Source organism: Chaetodon trifascialis, chromosome 2, assembly GCF_039877785.1.
Source record: "Chaetodon trifascialis isolate fChaTrf1 chromosome 2, fChaTrf1.hap1, whole genome shotgun sequence".
NCBI lineage: Eukaryota > Metazoa > Chordata > Actinopteri > Chaetodontiformes > Chaetodontidae > Chaetodon > Chaetodon trifascialis.
This window is the reverse complement of record NC_092057.1, coordinates 668,361-686,337: the sequence shown is the minus strand read 5'-3', so window position 1 is coordinate 686,337 and position 17,977 is coordinate 668,361. Positions and strand designations below refer to the sequence as shown.

General features: G+C 44.7%; 2 protein-coding genes across 3 annotated transcripts in view; one reads left to right on the top strand and one right to left on the bottom strand.

Annotated features, from left to right (window-relative positions):
* Nucleotides 1–17,977, bottom strand: part of LOC139339980 (voltage-dependent calcium channel gamma-2 subunit-like) — a 366,973-nt gene that overhangs the window by 149,128 nt on the left and 199,868 nt on the right. The gene's annotated exons all lie outside the window — the stretch shown is intronic.
* c1qtnf6b (C1q and TNF related 6b) lies at nt 3,287–17,390 on the top strand. The gene is made up of 3 exons (XM_070983732.1): nt 3,287–3,351; nt 9,112–9,304; nt 14,801–17,390. Exons 2-3 carry the CDS (start codon nt 9,115–9,117, stop codon nt 15,346–15,348), a joined length of 738 nt encoding a protein of 245 aa, XP_070839833.1. The 5' UTR covers nt 3,287–3,351; nt 9,112–9,114; the 3' UTR covers nt 15,349–17,390.

Here is a 17,977-nt window from a genome sequence, read left to right as displayed (position 1 = left end):
CTGACTGTGTGTGCATGTTCATCACTGTGTGTGTGTCCAATTTAAAGCAGCTGTTTTCATCCACTGCTGTTCAACACATTACACTTATCACCACATTCTTGACCTTAAACTTAACGCTGGCCTAAATCAAATCTTTACCCTTGACCCAAATCCAACTCTTGGACACAGCCTGATTAACTCACCACTGGCCCCTACTGACCCCCGACCTAAAGCGACCTATGAGTCTTATGGGCCCAGAAATTCAGACTCCACTTCGCTCGAAATTGGCATGAAATTCAAATTGTGACCTGACCAGAATATCAAGTGCTGCAGCACTCAGTGAACCTCAGCCCAAAGCTAGATTTTCACTACAAGTCTGGAAAAAAGAAACAGTACAACCTAACCTGTGGGAAAAAATGTCAAATATTAATGCAGAATAAAAGAAATTTCCCAAAACCTGACCAACTGAAGCCCCAGGGTATCAAGAGGAATAAACTGGAACCAAAATCAGTTCAGCCAAACTGTGTTTGCGCTGAGGATCAAAGCCTTATTACCTGGTTTAGACGGGTACTGTGATGTTACATATACCCTAAACTCCAATGATGAGATAAGAAATAAAATAAACCTTCATTAATGCCATTTGCAGTGTTACAGCTGCAAAGGTAAAAGCATCAATAAAAGCGAGATACATTACTGAAGTAAACAATATATAATATAAATAGACAGTGGTTGAATTCATATTACTGCACACAGGAAATAATCATACTGTCCATTTACTGTGTCTGTAAAAGTGTTGCATAAATGACGGCCCTTAAATCTAACAGGTCGGTAACAGCATAGCTAATATGCGTCCTCGGATGTTTTTCCTCATCGTTAAGCTTTGCTGAGACATTTTGTCTTCACTACAGAAATACACCCTCCTACCACACACTGAGATCCCACTCTTCTTCATGGGTTTGCCTTTTCACCTCTGTGGCGTCTGGTTGGCTGACTGCTCACCAAGCCGAGCAGGCTGACAGGAAACAGAAGCAGAACACAGCCAAAAGCCCGAGTGAAAGGAGGAAAGTCTGGGTGACGGATGGCTGGACAGAGGAGAGGGCTGTGAAAGGGCAGTAAACACGGATCGTGAGAGATTTGGCAGAATAACAGCGAGGGATGAACTAATACATACACCAATGTGAGGGGAAATGCCTGTTGCTCTCTTGCTGCCATTTCTTGAGCAGAACAGAAGAGAAAGACACATGATGGCAGAGTTTTGGTCAGTGTCCACCCCCCACCAACCCATGACATCATCCATAAGTGTGCATGGAAGGACGGGGTCGCCATTTCCAGCTTAATGAACCGGTACTGAAGCACACTTCAGGAGTTCACAGAGGCAGTGAGCTGGTGAAATGCAGCTGGAAACGAACGCTCTTTACGAGGCAGTGCCAGTGGGCTTGCCATGTAATTAGCTGTTTTTACCATCACAGCCATCCTTCCATTTGGGTTTCAACCAATCAGAAGAATGCTAAGTACAAGTGGGCTCCAGGCCAAGACCACTAAAAAGAGGAGAGCAACTTTGTTCCAGTTTGACCAGTTTGAATCCCCCTCAGTTGATTTACACTTTATCCTCAACAGGTATCCAAAATTCAGTTTCTGGCTGACTGAATTCCCCAGATTAGGTTTCAACAAACCTCTTAGATTGTGAGAGGAAGCTGCTGCCTTCAACTTGGAGGTTTTTGGTTTAGGCCATGGATATAATATAAAACTGCCATGTTTCCAGTTCAATCCACTGCAAGATGTTCACTGGGCGCTTGAGCCGAAAAGTTTTTCAGACTTTTTGGGGCCCACAGAGCGAGATCAAGTGTGCTGGAAACTAAAGACTCCCTCTGGACGAGCCAGCACACTTCCTGGTGGTCTCTGCACACTTTAAATAATCTAATGATACAGCTTGCTGAGACGATCATACGAGTCATTTCGGGGTGAATTTGATGCTCAGAAAAAGGTTTTCTTTGCAGTTTTTATCGTCATGTTGTCACATAATGTGTGTGTCATGTGATCTTACCACACCAAGTAAAACCACAAAACCGCCTCACAGTCCAGAGCTGTTCTTAGGGGCTTGATTTTGGCTGAGAAAGGGAAAGAGAAGTATAATCATTTGATGCTCCAATGCACTGTGGACGACTGAGGCTGCTGAGACCTCCATGTGCTCTGTGTATTTGATCTCTCGCCATAGATGTTTCCCCACCGAAACATACCAAACACTGAGCCTGGATTTACACACCTCCTTTTCCCACGACTGCATTAATCAACAAACCAATCACAGCGGTCTATTAGGTCAAAGTTGCTTTTCATGTTAATGAATATATGGAGGTGCTCTACGCTGTGGTTTTTATATTTAAGTGCTGTCTCTGTGCACATGCAGGCTCCCGCTGGCAGACTGGGCCTCTGGGCACCCAGGACACCCAGATGCTGGATCCAGCAGTGTCTGCTGGATTCATCAGAACTACATCTGGAAAAGCGCACCACGTCTTTTGCAGTGATTTGTTCCTCGAACTCACCAGAGCCCACAGATGGGACGCTCAGGACAGAGAGTGAGAGCATTAGTTTGATTAAGAAAAATAAATTGTGTGAGAGGAACAAAGACTGATGTGTATCTGTTTAACTTCAGCCCAGTCGCTGTACAAGCACATTGTTCTTACGCTTTGTTTCATCTCTGGGCGGCGCAGACACACAATCAGATGAAAGTCGAGATGGCAGTTTCTTTTAAATGACAGCAATATAACAAGCTTTTACAGCCTGATTTAAGAAGCACAGAGCAGGTTTATGAGAGGTGATAGAGTGAAGTTATTGTTGGCACACACACTTGGAAGGCATGGACACGCTGAAGGAAAAGCAGCGCTGACTGTCCAGAATCTGAGTCATGCACACAGTAAAGTGGAGAGGAAGAGGAGCTGACCTGGATTTGTCTTTGGGTGGTGCCACTTTCTGCATGCTGCATTTAGCTCTCTGTTACAAAACCTCTGGAAAGAGGTACAGCAGCCTGTAAGTAAGAGTGATGGATGATGAGTGGGGGGGGGGGGGGGGGGGGGTTCAGGAGATGATCACAGGAGGAAAAGGCAAGAAGGGGGACATAATGGGGGAGAAAGACTGACTTCTGATGTCCTTTGATGAGGGAGGGATTAAAGGTGTGTGTGTGTGTGTGTGTGTGTGTGTGTGTGTGTGTGTGTGTGTGTGTGTGTGTGGAGAGAGAGAGAGGGAGGGAGGGAGAGAGGGAGGGAGGGAGGGAGGGAGGGAGAGAGAGTGAGAGAGCTCGCTCCTTGGTAGTTCCTCTCTCAGCCTGACACCAGCAGTTGCTCTTTTCCCTCCTCCGCTGCGGTGAAACTCCATCAGGTAAGAGAGCAGACACTCTGACACGACGTGACAACGACTTTCTGACAATCCGTCTCACGGCTCCGCATAATAATCCTCCGGAGCTTCACGAAATCTAAGAAAAAAGCTGAAGAAGAAACACCCGGCGGCGCGTTGCGTGCTTGCAGAGACGTGCAGGATTGAAGAAGTTCTTCACAAGTCGCCAACTCAGCAGCAGCTTTTAAAAAGTTACCCGAACATCGCCGTGCACGTCGATCGGGCATGGCGTGTGTGTGTGTGTGTGTGTGTGTGCGTGCGTGCGTGCGTGCGTGTGTGTGTGTGTGTGTGTGTGTGCGTGTGTGTATGATTTATCCGGACTGCAGCTGCATGCCAAACTGATGCTCTGGCGTTGTAGACGTGGCTTCTTAAATGGATTCATTGTGACTGTCGTGTGTGTGTGTTGTGGTTTTGGGATCCTATCAGGCGGCGTGTGTGTCACGTCATTAGCGGCGTGTGCGTTCATCATGGCTAACTGTGCGCGCGGCTCTGATGAGGTCACGGTGGTGTTAGGGTGAGGAGGGGTGAGGGTTGATGAGGGAGCACGAGGTTATGATGTAATAAATTTGGCATCAGCTTGGCTACTGTCACACAAAAGTGCCATATCAGCAAATGTAAGGTTACCAAACACACACACTTCATGAAGTTACAGTAGAGGAGTCCGTTTCTAAGGATGGTGAAATTATTTATATTGTCTGTTGTTAAGTTGTATTCTAATCAAGTCTGGAGTTTGAAGCCCCCCCAACATTAGCTTGACCCACTTGGAGCCATGCACCTACATTTGGCCATTAGACTAAATGGAAAGCAGGTATTTTTGTATGGAAAATAAACCAACTAACCAGCAGGCTAATGTGTCATAAATGACTGTCAGCACATCTGTGCTGTCACAGCATGTAGTGGGCTTAATCAGATCAGTGTGTGGGATCATTTTACGTGATCAGGTCAGAAGAAAAACTGCAAAATTTTCTGCCCTGTCAGCAGAATAACATGCTGCATTGTTTGTTTCTGCAGAGCATGAATGTGTCATACGTACCATATCAGTGTCTCAGTAGCTATCAAAGTGCCGGAGTTCAGATTACTGGTACATGTACGTAATCAGTGATGGTGGTGATGGTCCTGGCAGGACAGCGAGGCAACATGGCTGCCAAGCAGCAGACCACTGTCGGAGCCATGTCTGTGGCTACAAACCGGAAATTTTTAAGGACACATGACAATATTTTCCAGCCACGTTTGTGGCGGCAAAAACGGATATTTTGAATGAGAAGTTGGGACATTTTTCCAGTCCTGTTTGTGGCAGCAAGACTGAGTATTTTTAACCAGAGGTCAGAACATTTTCCAGCCGTGTTTGTGACAACATGTGTTTTAAGCTAAAACAGGGTCTCTTTCTAACCCTCGCCAAGTGTTTTTTCTTTGCCAGGCCATAACTACAGCATTGTCACAACATAAAATTGAAAATAGAAAGTTTGATCATAAAAAATGGACAGTTTGTGTGGTTTGAAGACAAGTTCAGTGCCAACATTTATTCTGGTGAACATGGAGCGTGTGTTTCACAACAACCTGCTCATTCCCTGATCATCAGATAGCAACACTTTGTCCCCTGTGCGTCTCATACAGACGTGAGGACAGCCTTTAGTGTCTGAATGAGCTCAGCTAACTAACTGTAAACCCATCCACAGTAAAAGTAGATGCCCACAGCAACAGCGATGTTTTCATTCCAGCAACGCACAAACCTGTTTAGCAGAAAGCCTTTCTAACTCACGGCTCATGCTGTGAAACGGTCGCAGTTTGGTCAGGGCGGGTTTGACCCATCCATCCACTCCACCTTCCTCAGTTTGTGGACATTCATAACTCTGAGCATCCAATATCGCCATGGATGGGTTCACAGTGAACTTTCATACAAATGCTAAAGGGCGTCTTGTGCATCTGTAGGAGATGCAGAGCGGCATGATGAAACATCAGTATTTGATGCTCTGGGAATGAGAGCAGGCTGGCATGTCGAAAAGTTATGCCGATCCATCTGCTGAAGGAAAAGATGGTTTTATCCTGAGATATTTCACTGGAAATCTTTGACCTGTTGGTGGCACTAAATGAAAATAACCAAAGTGACCTGGATCGGCCTCTGGAGAACCTGAATGCCTTACAGAGCGTCATGACACTCAGTAGTTGTTGAGGTATGTCAGGATCCCTCCCTCCATCATTTGCAGACTTTCTCGCTTCTACTCTTTGTCAGCTTTTGCAGTACCATCGCTGACCACTGGGACAGCAAAGCAGGAGGGCGCTTTGGTACGTCTATCATGTTTGAATGTATGAAGCATATCATTTCTTCTACATTCACCAGCTGCAGTGCTGCTCAGAGACATTGTACTGTCATGTGTTAAACTGATGCAGTCTTCGCTCATACATCAGTTTAGTAGAATGAAACCTTGCTGCCACCAGGGTGCTTTTCTCTGACACAGTCATGCTGCGTGTTTCCCTCGAGGCCTGCTGCATTCAAGCGATTCAGGATTTACTGTAAAGATGAGCCACCCACCATCCAGCGTGAGCAGTTCTAAGCTGCTACAACCACCCAGTCCTTATGCTTTCTTTTCTTTATGACACAAACCAAACTGCAGCATTTGGATATTTTATGAAGAAATTGAAGCTGCTCAGCTTTTGCAGCCACTGCAGATAATCAGGCGTGTGTGGATCAAGTGAACAAAAAATCTAGTTTTCAAACATATTGTGTGAGTGTAAATGCATCCCTTGAAATCTGGCTGACTGTGATAGTGAAGCAGATTCAGAAAATAACTGTAAAAATTATATTTTACTATCAGTAGTTGGATAAAAATATTGTGGCAGAGCTCCAGTCCCTTCATTTTCTCACGGTCATGCTCCATCCGTCATTTCCAATCCGGTTAACATTCATCCGTCACTGCAAACCCCTGGGGGAATCTCTGTTATCTCTCATCTCTCTCTCCTGTCGATGTTTTTCTTAGTTTTCTCTCTCATCCGCCTTTTGTTTTTGCTCTCTCCTCTCCATCTTGCTTTTCAGAGGATTTGTGTTACACATGTGCAGATTTCAGAGGCTAAACACGAGGACGGATGGCAGAAAGAAAGAAAGAAAGAAAAGTGGGAGGATGAGATAGAAAGTGTGGAACTGAGATATGCTGAAGACTGAGAAAGATGAAAGAAGGGCATGATAGCAAAAGATGGAGGACGCAGAATAGAAAGACTGCTGGGATCTACCCTGAGACTGTCATTCCTCATTGTTTTGGTTGTATTGTTCCTCACATCCCGCTCTCATCGCTTCGCTCTCCCACAGGACTGAGCAGCTGCTTTCAGCACATAGGCACTGATAAACCCACTGTGTTCCTCCTCCCTCAGCACCAAACAGCAGACAGACAAGGTCAGAGAGTCGCCTGTGAGCTCAGTGGAGCGTCTCACATCTGAGGAGGTGGTGAAAAAAAAAAAAAAATCAGGATAAAAGTAGTGTGATTTGTCATGTGACCAGAAATTCCTCTGAAGTAAATGTTGAAATGAGATCAGTTTGTAGAAATTTGATGTTGTTATAGTCTAATGCTCGTCTACGTACGTGTATTAAAAGACTGCACTGAAACCTGCATTAACAGATTTTTGGGGCCCAGTGGATCAAGCTGTGGACATGACACTGACATGTCCTGAGCCAGCTGATATTAGCGTTAGCAGCTGGCTATTTGCACATGCAGCAGATACAGAACAACATTGTTTGTAGTTATGTTTCTGGCCAGCTGGCAGATGTAAGTCCAACATTCGCTCTCCTTTTAGCTCAGATTTGGTCTCCTCTAACTCCGGAGGGGGGGGGGGGGGGGGGGGGGGGGGGCTCTTTAAACCTCTAAATGCTCCACTTTGCTCAGCAGCTGGTTTCTAACTTTGTCTGTCTCCTGGTCGAATGTCGGCAGGTGGTGCACAAAGAGTTTTTAAAGCTGTTTCATTGTGATCAGATCGCCTGCTGTGATCAGAAACAAAGCCTGGAAGCAGGTTAGATGGAACCAAAGCCGTGAGCTGAAAGATGTTTTAATGTAAAGCTCCACTGAACTGGGAAAGGCAGAGTGAGGTGAACACCAGTGTCACCTACTTGCTCTTTGACCTTCTCTTTGTTTGGCAGCCATCGCTCTCAAGCATGAGCACCACCTGATTGTGATTGGCTGGAATAGTGTTGGGTGGCTCAGTCTGTTTGTTTCACATTTACAGAGCCAGCGCTGTGTATAAAAACAGATTTTTTCAGGCCACACAGAACGGACGGCTCGCGGACTGCGTGGAGATATTTGCTGAATTTGACAAAAAGTGTACTGGATTAAAATTGCTGACTCCAACTTTATTTAATACTTTCTGAGCCAGTTGGGTTTCGTGCAACATCATTTTCTTTAGTGTGGTTGGAGACTCCAGCCCCCCTCCTGGACTACCCATCCTAGAACCATATGCACTCAGTTTACCATGAGGAATTCTGGGTAAAATCATCAAACAAGCACCATATGTTTTGCGTTATGTTATTTTACATAGCCACACAGAAACACTAGAAAGGTCTTTGTGACCTTCACTCAGAAAAGTCTTGCTATTGCTGAACACGACTGAAAGTTTTCAGGGTAGTCGAATAATAAAAGTATTTTTCTGTCTTTGTGGTTTATCTGTGTATGCAGAGAAACGTGAGCGTGGATCCGCATTAAGAGGAGAGGTGTGCCAGGGGTGACAGATTCAGCAGCACATATTGTCTTTGGAAATGTGCGTGAAAGTGTTTCTTGCTCTGAGTTCAGGCAGAGAATCAAATGGCCTCTGATGTTTTCACAGCCAATGGAGCCCAGGTGGACATACTGCATGTGTGTACATATGGACGGTCGCATAACTCCCTCCTTCGCTTTCAAATCTGTTCAAACAGCTAGGATTATATTTCTTAATCCAAGTCCTCTGGATCCCATATGACAACTCGGTCACAAGGCAATCTCCCATCTGTGGCTTTGGCCTTCATGCCTCAGTTTTTTGTCCTTGAAAGTTAAAGGGAAAATAGCTCCTCACATTCTGTATGTACATTGAGATGTGTCATCAATCTCTGTTCAGTGTGTGCGGGAATGACTGAAGGCTGAATGATAGTAATTTTATTTTATGGTGTTTGAGCTTCCACTTGCACCGTCGCCGTCTAATTAGTGCTTTCCTACATTTCCCAGAAACCTTCTGAGCCAGAGGTGAGGTGTGGAGGCCTTGTGCTTTAAGATTAAGATTAAGATTAAGATTTACTTTATTAATCACAGCACACACATGCTACAGCTTGTGGCGTGTGTCTTAGCTAATGAGGCTGTGAACACTGGGACATATCCATGACTCTGGCTGCACTCTGCAGTAGTAGTTACAGTAGATTTCTCCTTGTGTGATTGTTGCACATTAGTGAAAAATCTTGAATCTAAAGAGTTGTGCATGTTGATTCTTAAGCAAAGATGCTCAGACTGTTATTGTCAGTGACACTTGGCCAGTTGTTCACAGGAATGTGGAAAAAACACACCAACCAAACAACTAAACTGGCCCCAAAAATGTTGGTTTTGGGTCGATGGTTTAACAGTCAGTTTCTTTTGGGACTTCCTCTTGCAGAAGGGATCGTGCAGGAGCCTCATTCTGAAAATAATGAATTATGTGACAGCTTTAGAGCCATGTGGATCCATAAGTGTCATTAGCCTTCTTGTGGATATTCACTTCATCTCTGCTGTCCTCTATCTTCACTGTCCCTCCTCTCTGTTTCAGGTTATGACAGCCATGTTGGCGGTGTGTGTGAGGCTGCTTTTGCTCCTCCCTCTGGTTTGCTGCGTCCCCTCCCCCTCCAGACCTCCTTCCAGACTCTGCAGGCGGTGCTGCGACCACATGGAGCCGCCAGCAGCCACGGCCCAATATCAGATGCCTGAGGTCCGCACCGTCATCAACATGACCATCCTCAAAGGTACCAGAGCCTGGAGTCGCTTCTGAGGTCTGCTGACTTGAAGTTGGCTGGTACTTCCTGTTTGTTTGGCAGTTGCTCAGCTTTCCGTTTCCAGTTTGTCTTCTGAGTCTTGCAGGATGTAACATGAGAGGTCAGCCTTTGTTATTTATTTGTGTCTTTTAGGTACTGCGCTTTTAGCAAAAAAAGTGTTTGCAATCGTGTGTTCATTCACAGAAAACCATCCATCCTTGAATATCTGAGGTACTCTCTCCCGTTTCAAGCTACATTTCCTTAATCAGATCACAGCTTCTGCTTTTCCAGATGGCTCTGCGTCTGTCAAGGCCACTATTTAATCAGAAGAGTAATCATGTATATTGTAATTGAACAGAGCTGCTGAAGTGTACCCATGCATTGATGGGTGAGTGGAGACAAAAATAAGAGTGTCTTTGAAAAGGAATTCAGACACTGCACTCACAGAAACAACCTGGAACCACTTACACAACTGAAACTGGCTTCAGCATTTCTAGAAAGAAACCAACAGCCAAGTAACAACGACTTAATTAGCTTTGACAGTCTCTGTCATAGAAAACGCACATCAACATATGAGTTCATGTCAGCCACGAAGGGAAGAAACTGAAGTAGATCCCAGACTGAAAAAGGCATCGGCTCACCAGAAGACAAAACCACATCATTTTGTCTGTTTGTAGTCTGTCATAGGAGCATATCAGCATGTCAGTATGAACACAATAACACAGATACAGGTCACGCATGAGAGTGGAAGAATGTGAAACAGGCTTTTCTCCTCACTTCATTTGACTTTACTAAACATCTTCATGGCTCCAACATTTTGGTCTTGATCTGGAATGGACCTCTGGAAAACATTCACGTTTAGACCTAATTCAAGCCGCATTCAACTCAAATGAACCCACTGACCACCAATACTGGCCGCAGCGCGATGATCCAAGCAGGCGACTGCCCTCAGACCATCAGGGTGCTTTGAGGGCAGGCAAATGTTTCCGTATAAACCGTTCAAACACAGTATAAACTGGAAAGCAAAGGACCAGAAGGTGACCCTGAACCTAATCTACGGTCGAAGTCTAGTTTCTGGGGCTATGAAGGGCCTTAGCAGGAGCATTTTTCCTGGAAACTCATGGTGAGTTAATCTGGCCCTGACCTGGACCACAAGGCAAGCAGTTTTCCCTTTCTGTTCAGCCTCAGAAAGCAGCTGCTCCAGTAGAATGAGACCCAACAAGATTAAAGTGAATGTCACTTTCACCCGGCCTGACTCGGGTCCTTGGCAGGTCTTTGGACACTAGGTGGACCCGTGAAGACCACTACATGTTGTATGCACAAGTGTATGTTTGAGGCCAGGTGAAACAGAAAGAGACAGAAAAATGTGACAAGAGAAGAAAGGCAGTAAAAATACAAGGATTTTCTAATATCCACGAACCACACAATTACAGCTGGAGAGGGATTTGCGAGAACATGTGTGTCTAATATCAGAGCCTGAGCAGCCAGCTCAGCCAGAGAGTCCAAAGGATGTGTCATCACTGTGAGTTTTATCGGCTGGTCCTTCGATAGCTGGACGCGCCAAGTGTGTTCTGACCTGCGATCAACCCGTAACCAGTCCAACTGCTGAACTGTGAAAAGAAAAAGCCTCTTTCGTCTCTCTTGTCTCTCACACACACAAACATGCAGAAACAATGCACGGACACACCTACTGTAGGTTCAGCCAATTAAAAGCTCTTTTGTGCTGTAGAAGAACCCATAAGTTTTCCACTGAGGAAATCCAAGTTCTGAACAGTTTGCCTCACACAGTGTCTTCACCACTCAATGAATGCTTTCCACTGGGCCACATACTTTATTAATGGACGACGTCAGAAATTTCTGACTGACACCACGTCGACATGTGCAGCTATAATAAGGTCGTAGCAACTGCACACCAAAGCGTAGTCACATCTCCACTGAGCATGAAATGATTCTCTTTTAGGCCTATTTCTTGTTCAAGCTTGGATAACTTGAATGAACAAAATGAAAAAGAGCTTCTAATCTGAAAAAAAAAAAGGATATAACAGATCGGTTTTTGAGAGCTGTCAACCCCAGAGTGTCAGGAGTCGCATTTATGGCTCAGATTGTTGCTCTACTGTACAGACAAGGTAATGAAGCTGTAAACAGTGCCACTGTCTGAGGTCTCTTCAGGCTCTTTCACCAAACCTGCTTATGTGGCAGGAAACATGCGTGCATACACACACACACACACACACACACACACACACACACACACACACACACACACACACACACACACACAGGAACATATGAGTCGTCACACACTCATGTGCAGACGCACACACTGCGCTTCAGCTGAACGTACTCCTAAAAATAATACACACAAACACGCCCTCCGTTTCCTCTGTGCTGTACTGGCTCGCTGACTGCTTTGTGTGTGTGCTTTGTATGATTGCATGTTGTGTGTGTGTGTGTGTGTGTGTGTGTGCATGCGTGTGTGTGTGTGTGTTTGTTGTTGGGTTTGCTCCCACAAAGCCACAGTGATTGGATTTAATCAGCGTGACCCACAATCAGTTAGTCATCCAATCTCGAATTTAGAGAGCAGTCAGCCAAATTTCTCAGAAGAGACCAGAGGCCTCAGCGACGGACACAGGCGATTCTTCAGCACATCTACGGCTACAGGATTAAATCTACATTCTCACAGGATCCTCTTAGCTAAGTTCAGTTCAAATACAACATGCATAATCGTAAATTCTGTGTAAGATTTTACTCTTGTGGTCTGTAAGCCACGACAACATATGTTAATGGGGAGGGGCCTCGGGTCTCATCTTACATGGATTCTTCAGATGTCAGTTCAGCACGTCTATGCTTATTATCCCCTTAGATTCTAAAATGAAGTGATTTGCTATCATGCCTTTTGTGATTTCTTGTCAGATTTTAGTACGAGCCCGTGCAGAACAGCTCATTCTCTCAGTGATGTTTAGTGACCACGGTTTACTTTTGGACCACACATGCATTATGAGTGGGTCGTGGGTGAGTGTGTCAACATCGTAGAAACTGTGAACTTCAAAGCGTAGTGAATATTCACAGTGATTTTATTTTGAAGCACCGCTGCACGATGCTAAAGCATGTAGCTGTTACTGCCACAGCGTCTTTCTGATGATGTACAGAAAATAACTGGGATTAGTTGTGTTGGTTGTTGAATCAGTTGTTAACGTTTTTGCACTTTTAATGGAATTTATCAAACATCACAAATTGTATATGAACATCCAAAAGTAGATTATTCTGTTGTTCTGAAGTAGGAAAAAAGTCTCACAGGGCCATGAGGTTGTTATTTGATTTCAGGAGACGGGATCAGTCCCTTATATGTCCATGTGGTGTAGAGGTGCTGCTAAGCTGCTGTTTGTGGAAACTGCTCTTCAGGGCCTTTTGTGTGGACACTGGTCACAGCTGGACTGATCACTGAGCATCTGTCCGGAGGATCACTGGGATTTATGTCAGATCTCCTGGAAGTGTTGGTCATGGTGGGTGAGGGCGGCGCTGTGGCTTCTCTCTGTGTGGTTTACTCAACCCTGACGTGTTCAGCTCATGACCACGTTCAGACCTGCAGACAAAACAAACAGCAAGATGTCTTTAGAGCCTCACAGATCTTTTATATTCACATTTCTCTATATTTTCAAGCTTTACAGCCTTGGTGTGTTGAATGTCGTCCAGATCTTTCAGAGGAGCATGTGACCCTTCTGAATGTAAAAATCACTGAAACTGTCACCAACGTTTCCTCCAACTGTTGAAGGATGTATTGTGTCTTACTGGCTTCTGTTCATCATCCAGTGAGTGTTTGCTGAGCTCTCAGGCCTTCGTTATTACAGCTGCTTCAGAGCGATATGGTGATGAAGTCCTCCATGCAGTGTCACTTTATTCATAGCAAAGAGAACAAAAGCAGGACTCAAAATGTTCACTTAACCACTGACATTCCAGTCAGGAGCGGTGACAGAAGGATGTACAGAAGCTCATTAATCATTTTCAGAGCTTGGCGTCAAGTGCCGTATAATTTTAAAAGCCAGACCAACGCTGGGTTGCTGTTGCAGAATGGGATGCAGCAGGAAGCAGATATAAACACACGAGAGTCACTGCATCCAACAACAATTTTAACACGGTTAACAGCACATGTGAAATAGAGGATATGCATGAAATGGCTTTGGGGTTTGTATGTAACAAATTAAAGGAAATCCTCGAATAAACAAGTGGAGAAATGTCACAAATTCAGATGGTTGATGGTTTGGAAATGATGTCGCTCATATGACCACAGTCTCCAGATCCCAAACCAGCTGAGGATGCGTGTTAGACTGAGCTCCTCATCACACCCATCACAATAACATCCATCCAGTACAGTTCTGGAAACTTGGAGGATCTGCCAAGGAGCCACAAGGCTCTTTCTGCAGCTCATGGTGGCTCACGGACTCACTAACACACTTAATTCCTGTGATTTGTCCCGACTGTGTGTGCGTATGTATCGTAAATGCATTTGTATGCATGTAAATCTGCCTTTAATCTGACTTCATTTCCAGAGCAAGGTGGCGTAATATAATGAGCAAGAATGTCTGGAGTTGGAGGAGGGTGGGGTGGACGGATGAGTCTTTGCCCCAGAAGAGCAGGGTTCATGTTATGTGGAAACCAAAAGTGAAACCAAATGAAAGAGATGTTTCCAGTCTGCTGATCATGGAGTATTACCTTCAGCAGTGGAACTAGCTTCACCTAAACTAAACCTTGGTTGTCTCATATAAGGAGAAAGTGTTTGTTGAGGGAAAGCCAGCATTTAAACCAACACGGTATTTCCTTTTCCCCCGCCTGCTGCTCTTTTTTTGATGCTCTTTGGCTTTACAGCGTCTTTCCTAGAAAATTCTATTATTGCAGTTCCTACTGGTCTTCAGTAGAGGTCAATAAAGATCATAGATTACATAAAAATCTCAGCATTGACTCAGCATTTAAGACTCCTGGCACCTGAACATTCAGACCCTCTGTGCAAGAATCTGTCAGAACATTTTGTGTCCCAGTCCTCGAGGAGCACAGAATAAAGATAAGCACTGGTTTAACAGAGCTGCTTCAGATTTATAAGTAGGATTCAGGATGTCAGATGTGAAAGCCGTGCTGCAATTTGTTTCCATTTCTGGATTTGTAACCACTATGACAGACAGAAAAAGCTTAATGGCATTGTGTGCATGTCAGAATGAACGATCTGTTTTGAAGCCAGAGCTTTGATCAAGTCTTGGACCTGTTTTTTACTCAGAGCTGCACTTTGTTAATAGGCAAGTTCACATCTATAAATCAGGGATATTCTTGGTGAAAAACCTGTGTGGTACAGCCATTTGGGGATAAAACCATGTAATCTGGACCAGCTTTGACTGTTAGTGGGTGCAATGAGGACTAATTTTCATCTCATCTGACAAAAAGGAGGTAGTTATTTCAATGAGCAGCATCATAAACCTGTGATTCCTCTTGTCCACCCAGGCGATAAAGGAGACAAAGGCGACAAGGGCACACCTGGCAAACCTGGCTTAGAGGGACCTCCTGGCTTCCGAGGACCCATTGGCCTTAAAGGCAGCAAAGGCCAGGCGGGTGCCCCTGGAGACGCCTGCAAGATCCCTCACTCTTCCTTCTCGGTGGGACGTCGCAAGTCCCTGCACAGCGTGGACTACTACCAGGCGCTGGTGTTCGACACGGTGTTCGTCAACATCCACGAGCACTTCAACATGTTCAAGGGCAAGTTCTACTGCTACGTGCCCGGCATCTACTTCTTCAACATTAACATCCACACCTGGAACTTCAAGGAGACCTACCTCCACCTGATGCACAACGACAAGGAGCAGGTGATCCTGTACGCTCAGCCCAGCGAGAGGTCCATCATGCAGAGCCAGAGCGTCATGCTGGATCTGGCGCTGAATGACGAGGTCTGGGTTCGACTCTACAAGAGGGAGCGGGAGAACGCAGTCTACAGTGACGACGTGGATGTCTACATCACCTTCAACGGATACCTGGTGGCACCCAGCATCCAGTGAAAATGGAACAGAAGGAATAATGAGAGGAGTGGCAGAATCTCTGGGATTACTGGTATTTTTTTGCCATGGATACTGCTTCATGTCCAAGACTTATCAGAGAACATTACAGGTTTGGTGCTTATTAAAGACTCTTTTCAGCCTGGAGAGGAACTTGCCGTGCTTTCGTAAATGAGGACTGCCCAGAAACTATTAGAATCAAATGGAACAATAAAAAAAGAGAAAAGCAGCAGAGCACACAATTAGGAAGGAATGTGGAATTACTTCCTTTGCACTAGAAATCCACTTTTGTTCAAAGTAAATCGTTTTTTCCTACTTCTGTGCTGTGCTACTTTACCGCTTTGGTCACTTCTTTCAGGGACTTTGTGTAGAAACACAAGTTGTACCTTTGACCAGGAGTCATAAATCTGTGCCATCAGGTATGTGTTCGTTCTATGGTGCTCCGTAACAGGAATCGATATCTTTGAAAAATTCCTTTGTGCCTCGTAGCGGAAACTTCGCTTTAAAGGGTTAGTTCACCCAAAACGCACACACATAACACACTTACCTCTGATGGTGTCCAGCATGCTAATTGTTGTTAAGCTTTACGAACAGATCTTGTTTTTGTGAAGCCGTATTTCGCCATTCTGATACAATAATGCAGCACAGTGATAGATTTATGTACAGGAAGAACGTTTTCCACCTGACGCGCCCCCACTGCAGAGCTCCGGAGAGGTTTTCACAGTCAAAAGGTCTAAATTATATTCAGGTGGGTGGGTGGGAGTCTCTTTTAAGCTTTTAGGCTCTTGGTCAGTCCATCTATATGCTTGATATATGTATAATGTACAGTATGTAGGATCTGAATGGTAGTGTATTCAGTAGCAGCAGTATTATGCGTTGTGTACATCGTAATCACAGTGGATGAAAATATTTTGTGAAATTGGTATCCTGTGTAAAATAAAGTTATTAAGTCAGTTATTTTTTGGATTTGACTCGTCATCGACTTGTTAAGAGTGAGACTGGACTCAGGATGCAGGACACAGATTCAGGTATTAAGGATTTAAGGATTTCAGGTGGAGGGCTGCAGCTGGCCAGACTTGACAGATAAATACATGAGAGATGATCCTGAGACACAAGGAGAGCAAAGTTTAGTGACTCAGACAAAGGAAATGCTAAAGCTAAAGCAAGAACAAGGCATGAGGGGAACTAAAGGCTGAGCTGAGTTACCTGGCTTTTATCCTGCAGCTGCTGATTGGCAGACTGGCTGCAGCTGCGGTGGCTGATTGGCAGGAGGATCAGGTGTAGGTGAGCCATGATTGAGGAGGAGCCACCCAGTCCAGACACACACACACACACACACACACACACACACACACACACACACACACACACACACACACACACACACACACACACGATAGACAGTTGGCTGCAGACTTTTTATTTATTGGTGCAGGACGTTAAAATGAAGACTTTTCAATTATTTATACAGACTTGTGTTTAACTTTAAAATGAGTGTCTGTGACTTTACATAAAATTACTGTAGCTGCTCTTTTCAAGCACGGCTGCGTGTTAATTAACAGCACATCATGCTGCTGACCACATTTTGGATCAAGTCCAGCTATTCTCTGGTCTGCTGGTCTGATTTTACTGTGCTCGAAGCCCCTTTAGATTTGGTCTCTCTTTTTTGAAAATGAACATTGGCTGAGGGTAGAATTTCCATGGTGCTGTCAACATTTTTCACTGGGACTGCTTTCGACAGTTAAGGGGAAAACCTCTTTCTTTTTGCATTTTTGGTGAACTGACCCTTTAAACAAAAGTATATCTCAGTATATCAAAACACATAAAGGTGCTTCATCGCTAAATTGGATGATTAAATATCTGTATTCTCACAAAGAGACTTCAAACTGCAGAGCAGTTCATGTAAATAGCTGTATGATAACTGTCTTCATAGCCTACATCTGTGCTACCACTCTTGCTGTTGGGGCTGGACTGGGTATGTGTGGTTTTTTTGGTAAACATTTCTTTTTTCTGAATTTCACATTAAATCGGGAGCCTGTGTATTCAGTTAAGATGTCAAATGTCGCTTTTTTGTAGCACAGCGCACATCATCATATGTCACCTTTCTAATTCTTTGCAAATGACACCATCCAGCTCAGGCCTCGCATCTGAATTAAGCCTCTCAATCCTTTGAGGGAAATTGTATTAGAGACATAGCCCCAAAAATTGGCCAACTGTCTAAAATAAACAAACAAACAAGCAAACAAAAACCCATCTCAAACTCTCAGAGACAGCGGATGGTTCAGCTGCATGCCAGCTCCATCTGTTTGGCCATATCTCTCCCATTAGCTGTAATGCTGTCCTGAGGGAGGCTCTGCTAGAGGAAAAGCAGACTGCAGCATTGTAAATACTTTAAGCCTTGAGTGGAGATCTGAAAAGCTCTGCTGGGAAACAAAGCACGACATCTGAACAGTTTCCTGTATCGTCAGCCCAGACTAGTGGAGGCTGTTCCAGCATGCACAGTGGACAGACTGTTGGTCCTGGACGACTTCATTCATTTTAGGTGTGCGATTTGGTCTACTTTAGCTTTGTTTAACTTTCGCCATCAGAGTCACAATATGTACACACTCGGAAAACGAAGGGCTCGAGAAGG